The following is a 14,436-nucleotide window of genomic DNA, read 5'->3' on the forward strand; positions in this document are numbered from 1 at the left end:
GAGGGAAAGACGAAGCCGACTTCCTGTCAGAACTTTCAAAATAAAACACCGCCAGTGCAACAGTCTGCAAACTATCCTACTACTATCCACTACAGCTAGCCTACTACCAGTGGTGGAAAGTAACTAGTTTCGACCCCAGAGGGTTAAGTTAAAAATCGGAATACTTCTTCCACCACTGGCTGGGCTCCTATTAATTATGTTGACACAGCAGCCCTCTTCAAGATTCAAATTAACCCATAACCAATTAAGAGCCCTGCACTCCTGGGGCCACTTGGATGGTTGCCCAATTTGCCCAGTGGGTAAAATGAAAGAAACTGAGTCTAAAAATACTGGAAACAGTGATTTAAAATACCCTCTATGTCAGTGGTGTCAAACCGAACTTCAGTGAGAGCCACACTGGAAAATGAGAATTACATCAAGGGCCAGATGTAGAGTTTATTGACATGGTTTTATTTTAGAGAAAAGTCAAATGTCTTTGACCGTATTATCGTATGTCTTATAAAGTCTTCTCACTTACAGTTTGGTCGACATAAAGTCCTAAAAAAGTTCCTTAGCCATCATAGGAAAAAAAAAAACGTCTGAAAAAGTGGCACAAACATTGAAAAAAGCGCAGGGAAAAAGCAGCAAAAAAACTTCAGAAAAGTGACAAAAGCTGCGTGTGCCAACATTTATTGTGAACCTAAATTGATATGAGGGACGGATCAAAATCTGCGAGGGGCCGGATTTGGCCCGCGGGCCTTGAGTTTGACACCTGTGCTCTATGTAAAAGTTGGGCCACAGTTTGAAAAGCACGGCCACCTCAAGTTTTATAGTGGGTTAAAACAGTAAATTTAGCTCAGATAATCTAAGAGCCCACTTTGACATAGGCCTATAAGGTTTGGAGGAGGTCAGCGATATACTGGGGAGTTATGTGGACATTGCAGTCCTCAAATGTGTGTGCCTTGCCCTTCAGATGCAGGTGTACTGCTGAGTCCTGACCTGAGGAGCTGGCTCTGCCATGCCTTATGTCCGTTACCTTCCACTTTCTTTTGTGATGGAATTTTAAACTCCGGTGGATTTGTGAGGACTATGGTTAACTGCTCCTCAGATCTCTGCAGGGTAAATCCAGACAGCTAGCTAGACTATCTGTCCAATCGGAGTTTTCTGTTGCACGACTAAAACTACTTTTGAATGTACACACGTTCTACCACAACAAGTTCTGCTGTGTGGACTAGACCAGACCGTCCTCCGCAGCGCTGCGGGGGAATGTTTGGCAATGCGAGAGCAACATATGGGCAAGGGCAAGAGCAGCAAAGCACACACAGGCTGTAGAGAATAAGCTAAATAAAAATAAATACACAACAATAAAACCAACTTCAGAAATACATGAATCAAAGCATTACGCTTCCCCAGGATTACAATCTCTGGATGTTACCGGTTCCTGCCATCTGCAGCATTTAAGAGCCTAATAGCAGAAGGAATGAAGGAATACAAATATCTGTTGATTTTACATGCGGGGAAATATAGTTTATATATATATAGATATATGTAGAGGTCTGTTAACTGAACTACAGTGATCTCAGAGCGAATATTTACAATGTGGTTGAGGCTTGTTTTCCACAGACAAGCCATAAAAACAAGAAAATAAAACAAAAAGTTAAAAGACTTTCAATTTAAAGAATGATAAAAGCTACATACAATTTTGAAATCAATAATTCAGCAAAACAACACAAATGCTGGTAAGGTGCAGCCATGCACCAGATTCTGCCTCCTGAAGACAGTAGTAGGGCAATGTCACCAGATAGGTTTACAAGGTAGCTGCCCTCTTGGGACGTCCTGCAGCTGTCTGTGTACATAATAAAAAGCAAAGGGGAAAGTACACAGCCCGGAGGAGAGCCTGTATTTAAGGTGATAATGTTGGACATGTGACCATTTACAAAAACGTGCTAAACTCTGTCTGTTGAAAAGTTTAAAAAGAACTATAAAATCTGATAAGGTAAGGTAAAATAAGAGGCAAGTCGCTCCATTAAATTATGAGGCTGCATCTTATTAAAAGCTGAAGAAAAATCAGCAAATTAGAGTCTGGCATGGGACGAAACACCTTAAGATTTATTTTGAAGAGAGCCCCACATAACTTCCGGTTCTCCCTGTACTGAATTGTCTCCAGCTTGACGCAGCTCTTTAAAACCCCACCCTGAAAATGTGAGGGGTTCTGCCGAGACATCTCTCAGCCTCCATGCTGCACAGGGCAGATGGGGGGGACTGCTGAGGCCTGACTGCTCTCTTTAATATCCTGGAAACACACGTGGACTCCAGGAAACATCCAGAATTATAAAGACAACTGAAAAACAATGGCTCAAATTGTTTGTCAATCAAATTAAAGTGGGCTTTTGCATCCACTTTGGCCAATCAAAATTTTAAGAGTTTGATGAAAAATAGGGTGAAAAGTAATGATAAGGCTTGTTGTGCTTTCACTGTTTAAAGGGTCAGTTCACCCAATAATAAAATAAATAAATAAATAAATGAAATGATAACCTTGTTGTATGCATCGGGTTAAGTTTTTATGATGTAATTTTTCACTGTTTTAGGAATCGGTGATGTAGATCAAATCTTAAATTATGATAAATTACATTTTCTATTGATTTTAGCCTACATAGCCTACAATACTATTTTATATATAATTTTTAATTTTAATTTTAATTTTTTTCACAGTATACTTTTCTGGATGAATCAATTGAGACACTGTTTATGGAGTTTAAAAAAAACACTTGGCAGAAATGTCGGAAATAAAACACCTCGCAAATCATCAAATTTATGAAAAAACTCATGAAAAAAAAACAAAAGTATGATAAAGCAGGCCTGCCATGGTGGCCTCATACACCCAGAGATGGTACAGAGAGATAAACGATATCACATTTAAATTGTCTCACATAAGTATGTCATCATATTGCCCATGCCAACAACTAAAAGCATAGCCAGCTCCACTGCATTGCAGAAGCTGCACAAGAAGAACCATCCAATTTATCTCAAAAACTTAAATAAAACTGAAACTGTGCACTGTGTGAACTGAGCCTTCTACATCTACGTATATCATTAACCAGCACGTTAAAGTTGATGCTGAGGAGATTGCTGATTTCTGAGGTGATTTAGTCCTAATTAAGTTCACTTTATCAGGACATTTCATGTTCTAATTTCCAAGTCATCGGTGTCTCATTTCTGAGTCATTAATGCTGAGTCACAGTTCATCACTCTGATGGCCATGGCATTTATAGAAATCACTTGGGAGGCTGCAGTTAGTGATGCTGTTGAATTGTTTTGCATTTAGTCTCGCTTTGCCAGACCTTCCTCCACAACGCTGCGGAGGAGGGTCTGGCTAGTCCACACAGCATTCCAGGATGGGAGAAAAAAACGTGCTCTGGTTTATTGGCATTTCTTTAAACCAATCGCAATCGTCTTGGGCGGCACTAAGCATCGGACGGAGCCACGGTGCCTCTGCAAAATAGCCTCTGGAAGGAACTTGTTTTGGTGGAACGTGTACGTTCAAAGGTTGTTTTAGTCGTGCAACAGAAAACTCAGATTTGGACAGATCTGGTCCTACCAGATTCTTGTACATTTTATTTGTAGGCTACAGAGTCTGACCTCTCTCCATTGACAAGTGTTAACTTCCTTGAAGGCGGGTACTCTGTTGAAGTTTAAAACTATTGGATCTGCCCAGAGCCACTCTGGATCTGCCAGAACCAATCGGCAATGTTTGGTCGTGATGTCGGCTTAGCATCGCTACCGTTCGCCTTAGCCGACTCCTTCACCACTAACGGAGCGAGCTGGAAATCTAATTGTTCCCGAACCCTGTGGGGAAGACAACATCATGGCCACCAACAAAACTCAGCAAAGACTGTTCTTGCTCAGGCTTTAACTTCTGGATATTTGGCAGCGTTGCCACAACGGACCGAATGGCTTCTCTTGCATCTTTCTCCGCCGAACACTCATCCATGTTGGCCTAAAGGTTGACTGAAAATCTCATGAAGAAGGTTGTGGGATATGATAGAAAGCTCCAGAAAAGCTAATAAATGGACCAAATTGAACATTTCATTACATATAACATATTATAAAGTGGTTTATTATATAAATAATATTTCTATGATGGTAAAAGATGATGTGAGAACTGAAATTAAGCTGAAAATATATTTGTTTTGCCTGTCAACATCCACATTCTTCCTTAAGGGAAAAATATAATTTTTTAATTTTGAGTTTTTGGGCAATTTTGCTTTCATAACTTCTTTCAGACTATATTTAGGTGTTTATTTTACCACACGTTGTCTATTTGCGCCTGTAAATTTCTCCTGCACCAAAAGTTAGCATTAGATAATGGCTCATTTGTATATTTAAACATCACAATTTCAGATAACTTTTAATACAAATAGTTGTCTAATGTAAGTTATCAACCTGTAGTGTCTTAAAAATGTCTGAATTTTACAATCCATATCTTTAAAGGTTTTGTTCTCGGACACTTCACTAGCACTTTTTTCAACCTGGACCTCAGTTCAGTTCAGTTCAGTCACTTTATTATCCCAAATTGGAAACTTGATATGCAGTCAGGAGTGCAAGATAAAAAGAAACACATTCAAACAACATACAAATAAACAAGACAACAATACAAAGACTTGAGTACAAAATTGTTTCCTGTATGTAATACACACAACACAATTTATCACCACTGGAGCAATCTCTAAAAAATTCTACATTACATGTGCAAATTAAGCCAAGTTATTGCACATATGACAAAGGAGTTTTTACTCCTATTGCTCTTGAACCGGGGTACTCTAAATCTGCGACCTGAGGGGAGTGACTGATGGGAACAACAGTCTCTGACATTGGTCCAGTATTAAGCGAGATCGCTGCAGTCGGCAGCTGCGAAACAAGCTCCAATGTAAGTTAACAGGGCAATTGTGCAGCTTGTATTTACCTTCACAAAAGTGCTCGTTTTGCCGCTGACAGACTCAGATTAATATTCTAAGTGTCTGACAACATTATGGAAAGGATTTCTAAGGAGGTCGACCTTTCAGTTAAAGAGTAGCCTAAGATCCTTTTTTTTTTAAACATAAAAACATCCGCGAAATTGCGTTCGCTAAACCCACCAGACTCCATGTAAATAAACAGTAATTTTAGCATCATATAATACACTTCATTCAAAGTCGACAGAAACAAAATCAAACTATGAAAAGCCGTTTTGGGTCATCTTTCCACTCTCCCAACCATCAAAAATCTAATTTTGGTTGAAATAAACACATTGTTTATCGATTTACTTGTGAAAATATGTTGGCTCTGTACACGCTAAAAGTATTGTTTTTTTAAATCGAGTCTGGTGGGTTTAGCGCTAGCGATCTCAGAGCAGTTTCTGGTTAAACAGAAAGGTCTTAATAGGTTTTAAAAGGTCTGTCTCTGTAGGGATCCTTTCCATAATGTTGTCAGACACTTTTTCAAACAGCACTTTTAGAGGACCAAATTGACGATGAACATTTGCCCCATAGGGTTACATTGCAGCCCGGTCTGGTTACACCGTACTCACTTAATAGGCTACTGGACCAATTTCAAAAATTGTTGTTCCCATCAGTCACTTACACACAAAAACATAGAAAAAATAGGGTCCAGGTTGAAAAAAACGGTAGTTACCCTTTAATACATCAAACTTTGCACTTTTATTCCTATCTGTACCCTGTAAGCTTTTTACAGAGGGGTTTGTTCATATCATTCACAGCCTGATTTATGTAACATTTTATACCTAAAACGGTGGCGAAAATAGATTTTCTTATGGCTGTTGAAAGTATTTTCTGATTTATGGAGTGATAAAAAGAGATATCCAAAATTCCCTCTGTAAAAACATTTGGCAACAATATGTCAACAAAGCGAAAGAAGAACTTTGAACCTGGCTTTATCCAATGTTTAGATTTCTGTTCTGGAAATGTATGCAAATGAGCGCATATTTAACAAGATAATGCATCATTTGCATATTTAAACATAGAATTTCAGAAAACCTGTAATACAAAAGATTATTGTCTTTATGAAGGTAATCAACTGGGGAAGTTCCATGGTGATGTCCATTTTAAATATTTTCCCTATTCACCTGTAGTGTCTCCCCTTAACAAAACACTGTTGATTTGGAGAGTGATTTCACTCAGACAGCAGCTGTTTAATGCACAGACCATCACTAACAGCAGCCATTGTCTGGTCCTCATGTGTTTTTATCTCTCTGGAATAAATACTTTTGCTCCCATATCTTTCTGGAAGCACAGAGCTGCTTAGCTCTGCAGTTTGACTCTGCAATGACACAAAAGCAACTCTGAATTGTCCTCACGGGCAGCCAATGAGCTCAAAGCAGCAGCAGCTCAGTGTCCACCAGTGGCCGACCACTGCCAGTTTCCAGCTGGACTCCCGTGGGTGTCGGGGGGCAAAAAGAATTTTCCAATCCGTCACCATTGTACCAATTGTCTATAAAAATTAATGTGCGAGCGAAGCTCTGCCTTCACAGGAGGGCTATCAAATTCCAAATCACAGTTAATGAAAGAGTCCAAACAAAGAAATGAATGACTCTGAAGATTTCAAGGTAACAACTCCACATCTAACCTTTTCATTTGTATTTTCAGCACAAAGGTGTGAATGGATACAGCAGCTTTGGCTTCAGATGCATTGCTATTATTTGACTTTGTCTGTGGATCTTGTATTTGTCTTTGAGCCATAATTGTATTCACTATTACAGATGTGATTCCTTACACTCTTTGGTAAATCTTCATATAAACTTCATTAGAGCTGCAAAGATTAATCGATTAGGTGTCAACTATTCAATTAATTGCCAACTATTTTGATAATCAATGAATCTGTTTTTTTTTTTTTTTAAAGAAAAGTTAAAACTCTCTTATTCTTGCTTCTCAAATGTGAATATTGTTCTAGTTTCTCCTCTCCTCTGTGACAGTGAACTGAATATCTTTGAGTTGTGGACAAAACAAGACATTTGAGAACATCATTTTTGCCTTTGGGAAACACTGATTGACATTTTTTAACCATTTTCTGACATTTTATAGACCAAGCAACTAATCGATTAATCGAGAAAATAATCAACAGAAAAATTGTTAGTTGCAGCCAGGGGCGTTTCCAGGACTTGAGGAGGTTCGGGGCTTAGCCCGGACCCATTTAAATAAACTTAATGCAATGCAAAACAGCAATTGGCTCGCCCAGCTAGTTAATAGCCAGCGTATGTTCATTTTAGCTGCCCAGTTTGTAGATGTTAGTTAGATGGCGCCAACATCTGGCCTAATAATAACTGGCCTGGCAACCCAAAGGCCAAGGTTTTGTTTCCAGATCTGTGTGGCGACTTATGACTTCAGACCATCTGATAGACACAGAGCCCCGTTTGAGACTCTGGTCTCTGAATGACACAAAGTTTAGGTAGGGAAGTTGCTGCTGCTCTACATCGAAGGTGGAAAAATCGGAACTACGGCAGAAATACACAGAGCACAAACGCATCACATCTGCCGCAGCATCTCTACAGCAGAGCGCGTCCTTTATAAACCTGAAGCTGCACAGACCACGGAAGGCGCGCTGCTCTTCTCTAATTTTACAGAGAGACTGGACACTAAGCACAGGTCTGCTTCAGAGCTCCGTGTGTTTGAGCCCGAACCATAGACTGTAATCGTCACGGCACAGGAACTTCAAACAAAATCATTAGTATTGCACTCCTAAACTTTGTGTTAATGGCATCAATGTATTAGGCTGATTTGGCTATGATTCCTCCGAAAATTTCACCTTTCACAACATTCCTCACTTAGAGATGGTTGCTAGGTAATGGCAACAAATACCCCAGGCTGGTCAGACCCCAACATTTAGCTGCCGGTTTTATTCGCCTCGGAAAAATAAACTGGACAAAGTTACAGTTCTACCATGAGTTCTACAACAAAAATGTAAGAACTGCGAGTGCCTTGGAAAATACTTAATAGAGAGAGAGGGCGAGAGATCCGGGGCAATTCATAAAATATTCAGGGCTGTAGCCGGGGACGCCCAGGCCTAACGACGCCTCTGGTTGCAGTCCTAACCTTGATCATTTCTTACCAGACCCATTGTGTGTTTTCCAGGAGGCCCAGAGTAGAAGCAAAGACCAAATAGACGGCACAAGGCTGAGCCTGGGTAACAGGAAGGGAGTGAGGGTGACTGGGAAACATGTACCTCCGGTGGACTGGGGCAGCGGAAGAGGAGGTCCATCCATCGTCCATTCTCCCACCAGCACCCCTTTACCTCCAGACACGCCCACTGTGATCTCCATCGGCCCCCTGCCTCACAGACACCCAGAGCGAGTTGATGATCCCAGGATGGACGAACCTTCCTTCAGGGAGGATTGGACCACAGATGCGTCCTCTCAAACCAGGGTGTCCCACCATGAGATGGGCGTCCCCCGGCAGACCATGGAGGAGCTGAAGACCATCCTGAGGGATAGCCATCTGCATAGCATCCGGGCACGAGACGATGGGAAGCCAGGGAGTCCTTATACGTACCTCCATGGAAGCAGCAGCAGCAGCGGTGGTGGTGAAAGGCCCGACGGACGGCAGGACGATGGAAACCCCAACAGGGTGTTCAGCACCTTCAAACCCCAGTCTGACGCTTCCAGAAGGGGGCCCACATCCAGAGATAGCACATCTATTCAGCAGCCTTCCGGTGTGGATTCATCCAGCTCACTCAGGTCTGACGCCAACACAAATAGGAAGCCTGGAGTTAGGGCTCACACATACGCAAGCGGACGCTCCTGGGGAGAGACTGGAGCTTTTCAGACAGGTTGGTGAAGCTTCGGTTTGAAAGACAACTTTATCCCTGATATAAATTAAGACACATCTTCTCTAACAAAGTCAAAATCTAGCAAATAGAGTGAATAGAGAGGAGATAGTTTCAGCTCTGTGAGGACTAACAGTCCTGCCTCCATCTGGAGTCATGTCTCGTTTTAAAATCTTGGCTTTGTCTCATTCTAGTTCCTGTTTTAACTTGGACTTGACTTGGACTCAATGATGGATGGATATTGACCTCTTTAGCCTAATTTAGTTTTTATTTGTGGTCTTTTAACAACTACCAATTGATTTGTCAGTTTAGTAAAATTAAATTGGCATTGATCTTCAGCAGAAGGATCTACATCTCTTTTCATCTCTTTTCATATCTAAGAATCTCTTAATCGTTAGTTTTCAATTGGAACAACTTGGATCAATGGTTTATTACCTATGTTAACATAGTTTTTAAATGGAATTCAGTTTTCTCTGCCCTTAGTATTATAGCTCAACCGATACTGGGTAAAAATCAACTTGTCAGTGCTCTCTGGTGGACAAACTCTGTACTGGCTACACTGGTTCTGAATGATCTCAAACCTAGCTTGGCCTTTATGCATGCAATAAGCAACTTGTTATTAGTGGTTGACACAGATATATCTGCAAAAAGCTAATATCAGCTGGGCAGATTTATTTTTGCAGATATTTCAATCTCTTTTCCACAGATAACGGAAACGAGACTATCGAGATCTTTGGGAATCAGAGGTTCGTTGCAGCCATGGAGCAGATCAAGCAGCAGATCGCCAGAGAAGACATCAACTTTGTTCGCTTTGAGGCCACTGACCTCCACGGGGTGTCCAGGTCCAAGACGGTCCCTGTCCGCTTCTTCCACGTAATCACCACATCTATCTATCTATCTATCTATCTATCTATCTATCTATCTATCTATCTATCTATCTATCTATCTATCTATCTATCTATCTATCTATCTATCTATCTCAGCTATCAAGATATGGAAATAGGTGCCAGTAAATAGCAGAAATTTGTTTCTAAAACAAGCAACAAGTAAGAAGCTGAGACTTGGAGGTGATTAGCACAGCTTTGGTTAAAGATTGGAAGCAGGAGCTAGCCTGGCTCTGTCAAACACAAACAGAAATGTAATTAGACTATAAGTCTGCAGCCATGCAGCTATGTGATAGGCACAGCAGTGCCTTAAGCTAAATGCTAACGTCAGCATGCAAAAATGCTCACAATGCCAATGCTAACGTTCCAATGCCAAGCAGGTGTATGTGTACCAAGTTCACCATCTTAGTTGAGCATGTTAGCATGCTCACATTTGCTAATAATTACCACTGAACACAAACAACTACTAAAGCTGATGGGAATGCTATTATTTGCAGGAATCATGTGAACCTCATGGTGGCGCTAGAAGAAAAGTCAGGGGATCACAAAAGTCAGTAGTCTTTCTTCTCTGGGAACAATGAATATCTGCACAAAATGCCATGGCAGTCCATCAAATAGTTGTTAAGGTATTTTAGTCTGGACCAAAGTGGTGGACTGATTCATGGTTTTACGGGGAGCTTCGTGGTGGAACTATAACAGCCAGCGTAGTGACTTTGTGGAGTCTGAAGTACCGGGAAGATGGTTTAAACGTGTCTCAAGAAATACTAACACCAAGTAATCCTATTCTAAAAGCACAAATAGTCATTTTAACATTACCGTTTGTGTTTAAAATTTAACAAATATGAGATAATGTGTTAATATATGTTAATCTAAGTCTGTTTTTTTGACTTTTGACAGTTGTTTCTGCCTTATTCCTGCCTTTATGCTAGGCTAGGGAAATCACCTCCATACTTAACGCACAAACATCAAAGTGGTATTGATCTTCTCATCTAACTCTCAAAAAGAAAGTGGTATGTTTCCCAAAATGTTGTTTAATTAGTATCGATGATGCGTTGCTGGAATCTGCTGACACTGTTTCTTGATTATAAAGGTTTATTCACATTCAAGAAATCAGCATCATGTACAAGCCCTGCAGAGCTTGGAGTGCGACAGCTTCCCAGATTCTCAGATAATAATACACTTCACTATTGATCCAATGTAAATGTTGCCTCCACAGGAGAAAGCGGTATATGGGGTACCGATGCCTAGAAGCTACTTAGAGCTGACCCTGAGCCCCAAGAGCAACGAAGTGGACAACGCCAGCACCGCCAACTTCAGCAGTGATGTCCTCCTGATCCCTGATCTTTCTACCTTCAGGGTCTTACCCTGGGCTGAGCAGACAGCCCGGGTCATCTGCGACCCCTGCACGGTGACAGGAAGCCCCCTTCGCACTTCACCTCGCCTCATCGCTAAGCAGCTCCTTGGCCAGCTCCAAAGCCTTGGATTCTCCCTGCACTCATCCTTCACCTATGAATGCTGCATCCTCGGGGCTCCGGACCGCATCGGACCAAAGACACTCCTGTTCCCGGCCACCACCCTGCTCGGCAACCATGACCTGCCTTTCTTCCAGCAGCTGTTGGACAGCATGTACTGCATGGGCGCAGACATCGACAGCATCGCCTCTGCAAGCGGCCCCGGCCAGATGGAAATCAACCTGAGGCCAGAGTTTGGGATTGCGGCAGCAGATAGCGCCTTCACCTTGCGCACCGGCATCAAAGAGATGGCTCGTAAACACAGCTACATTGCCAGCTTCTTCACTGACGATGGCCTGTACAATGCTGGGGTGCTTTCCCACAGCTTGTGGGATGCTAATGGGCGACGTAGCCTCTTCCATGTCGGGGAGAGGGCGGGCGAGCTATCCGAGATCGGCAGGAAATGGCTGGCGGGGCTGCTCACCCACTCCGCTGCCCTGAGCTGCCTGATGTCGCCGGGCCTGGGCTGCCGGAGCCACATCGCCAAGATGATCAAAGACCCCAAACGAATGCTATACGCTACATGTGGCTTCAACGATAACAGCAGCTCCTTCAACATCAAGTGTCATGGCGGAAGGGAGACACACATTGACAACAAACTGGGCTCAGCCATGGCCAATCCTTACATTGTGCTGGCTGCTACTGTGGCCGCTGGACTGGACGGCATCAAACGAAACCTGAGCATCGAGAGCGCTCTGAACAAAGCCCCCAGTCAGCAGAAGGAGTTCGCCGTTCCTGTGAAGCTCGACAACGCTCTGGAGGCGTTGGGGGATGATCACGTCATCTGCAGCACCCTCGGAGAGCCGTTTGTTCAGTACTTCATCGCTATGAAAAAGTTTGAGATTGAGACCCAAGAACTGGATGATGAGAGGAACAAGTGCCTGGAGTATTTTATCTAGAAAGACCTCTCGTTTTGTAATATGTGAAACTTCTTCCTGCCACACAAATAAAAGCATAAAAACAGCTTGAATAGCTTTTTATTTAATATATTATGTTGATACCTTATTATACAGATTCTTTTAATTGAAATATTTTTCCGTTATTTCAAAATAAAGGTATAAGTACACCCTCAATGTGCAAAGCAGTTTTGTGCAATTTTGTTGTTTTGTGTATATATTTTTGAATTACTTTTAAGAACAATACAGATGCAGCTGTTGCTCTGATAAGATATCATAAAAAAGGAAGTAGCCTGAACAATGAGTAAGTATGCCAGTGAAGAAAGCTAAACTATGCGGTAAACCTAATGCTAAAAAATGGTCTCTCGTCAGAATTCTTTTGGTACGTAATTACATTACAACGTATTGGGGCCGCTAGTGTGGCTGCTGACTTTGAGTCGTGTTTTCCGGTAGTCTGAGAGAAGGGTTACCCTTACGTTTTATTATATCAAAGCATTTCTCTGCAAAACATTCCATCTCTTCACAAAGAAGACAGACAAAGTGAAATCCTAAAAAGTGCTTTTGGGAAAAATAATAATAAATAAAAATAATAAAATAATTTTCATACGTAAGCATTGTTTCACATGTATGCTTTTATTTACAGTTTATATTCCAGATGTAAAAACCTGCAATCCACAATTTCGCGTGACTTTGAACAATCACATAAATAGATAAAAAAAAGGTTCACATAGTTTACAAAAACCCCACTTTTGAACAATCTCACCTCAAGGTCCAATTAGTTGCTGTTCTGGAGCTTTTGATCATGATCTTCCTCAGCAGATGAAGTTTGCTCACTTGTTGGATTTGCAGATGTCCAAACATTCAAGGACATGGACAAGAAGCCCTTAAAGTCCCCAAAAAGGTTTTATCTTAACATATTACATGAAAACTGGGCAAACTCTATCTGCCTTTTTTTATCAAAGGCTCCAGAGCAGCTATAATAGACCTTGATTGTTTTCTAAACTGCTGGTTTCCAAAGTCAAGGATAAATCTTCACTCTCTTCAAAATATATATTGTTCTGACTTACCCTTTATGGTACCTATCCCTGCAGATAACTTCAGGTTTATGTGCCCAGATTTTGACATATCTGTCTCTGAAAGTTCTGCTGCAACACCAAATCAATGGAGGTGAACAGTATTTGGATGTGCTGCCATCTGCATTTAAAAACTAAATATACACATTTTCAACATCAGCAACGACAAGACTTCAACAGACTTCACTGTGATCAGTTTTCAAAGGAACTATATTTTCAGTAAAAAGAAGATGCAATGAAACCTGTTCACGGTGACGTATGTAAAGTCATTAAAGTGATGGTTCGGAGTAATTCACCCTAGGGTCCTTTGCACCATGACCTCGAGCCAAACAACCCCCCAGAAGCTTTTTTCACCTGGGTCTAACATTGGGCGAGTTAGCATAGGTAGCGTTAGCCGCTGAATAGCTTAGCGCAGGGGCTACCCACGTTTGTATCTCGTAAATGACCCCACTAATAATGCCCGAAATGATACCAAAGGTCTACACTAGTACAAATAGGTTATGCACTCATAAAACGATGGATTGGAAAGTTTGTAAGTACACCAGAAGTTTATGAACACTTGCCTGCTCTCTTCTGCTCTCTGTTGCTGCTGCTGCTGCTGCTACCTGCAGTTAGACGAGTGCTTAGGGCTGTCTACAAATTACTACACCGAAAAGAGATACAACAAAAATATGTATTAATTTAATGATTAAATAAGGTAATGTCTCCAAACTTACCTCAATTATTACTTGTCTCCTGCTAGTTATATTACAGCACTTACTTTAAAAAATAAGTTAAATTAAAAAATATTTTTGTTGCATCTCTTTATTGGTGTTGTAATTTGTAGACATCCCTAAGCACTCGTCTCACAGCAGCAACAACAACAGCAGAGAGCAGAAGCCAGCAGGCAAGTGTTATTTACATAAACTTCTGGTGTACTTACAAACTTTCCAATCCATCGTTTTATGAGTGCATAACCTATATATACTAGTGTAGACCTTTGGTATCATTTCGGGCATTATTAGTGGGGCCATTTGAGAGATACAAACGTGGGTCCATTAGCCCCCGCGCTAAGCTATTCAGCGGCTAACGCTACTCTACGCTAACTCGCCCAATGTTAGACCCAGGTGAAAAAAGCTTCTGGGGGGGTGTTTGGCTCGAGGTCATGGTGCAAAGGACCCTAGGGTGAATTACTCCGAACCATCACTTTAAGTGGGAGTCACATTGACATGTGACTTCTTATCATCATAAGTCAAAATCAAGCCATGTGAGAAAACTACATTTTACAAATAAGACAATG

At 41.4% G+C, this 14,436-nt stretch overlaps 1 protein-coding gene across 1 annotated transcript; it reads left to right on the forward strand.

Moving 5' to 3' along the window:
• The first annotated feature begins 6,378 nt into the window (after window positions 1-6,378).
• Window positions 6,379-12,261, forward strand: lgsn (lengsin, lens protein with glutamine synthetase domain). The gene is made up of 4 exons (XM_039790180.1): window positions 6,379-6,580; window positions 8,103-8,796; window positions 9,500-9,666; window positions 10,894-12,261. The coding sequence occupies exons 1-4, from the start codon at window positions 6,557-6,559 to the stop codon at window positions 12,085-12,087; spliced, it is 2,079 nt and encodes a 692-aa protein (XP_039646114.1). The 5' UTR covers window positions 6,379-6,556; the 3' UTR covers window positions 12,088-12,261.
• The last annotated feature ends 2,175 nt before the right edge of the window (window positions 12,262-14,436 follow it).

The sequence above is a fragment of the Perca fluviatilis genome, chromosome 1 (assembly GCF_010015445.1).
Source record: "Perca fluviatilis chromosome 1, GENO_Pfluv_1.0, whole genome shotgun sequence".
NCBI lineage: Eukaryota > Metazoa > Chordata > Actinopteri > Perciformes > Percidae > Perca > Perca fluviatilis.

Bases quoted from the DNA above. Each gene is read 5' to 3' on its own strand.
- lgsn (XM_039790180.1), top strand. From the start codon at position 6,557: ATGAATGACTCTGAAGATTTCAAG. The intron at 8,797-9,499 runs GTTGGTGAAGCT...TCTTTTCCACAG, and splicing joins GACTGGAGCTTTTCAGACAG to ATAACGGAAACGAGACTATC. The intron at 9,667-10,893 runs GTAATCACCACA...TTGCCTCCACAG, and splicing joins TCCCTGTCCGCTTCTTCCAC to GAGAAAGCGGTATATGGGGT.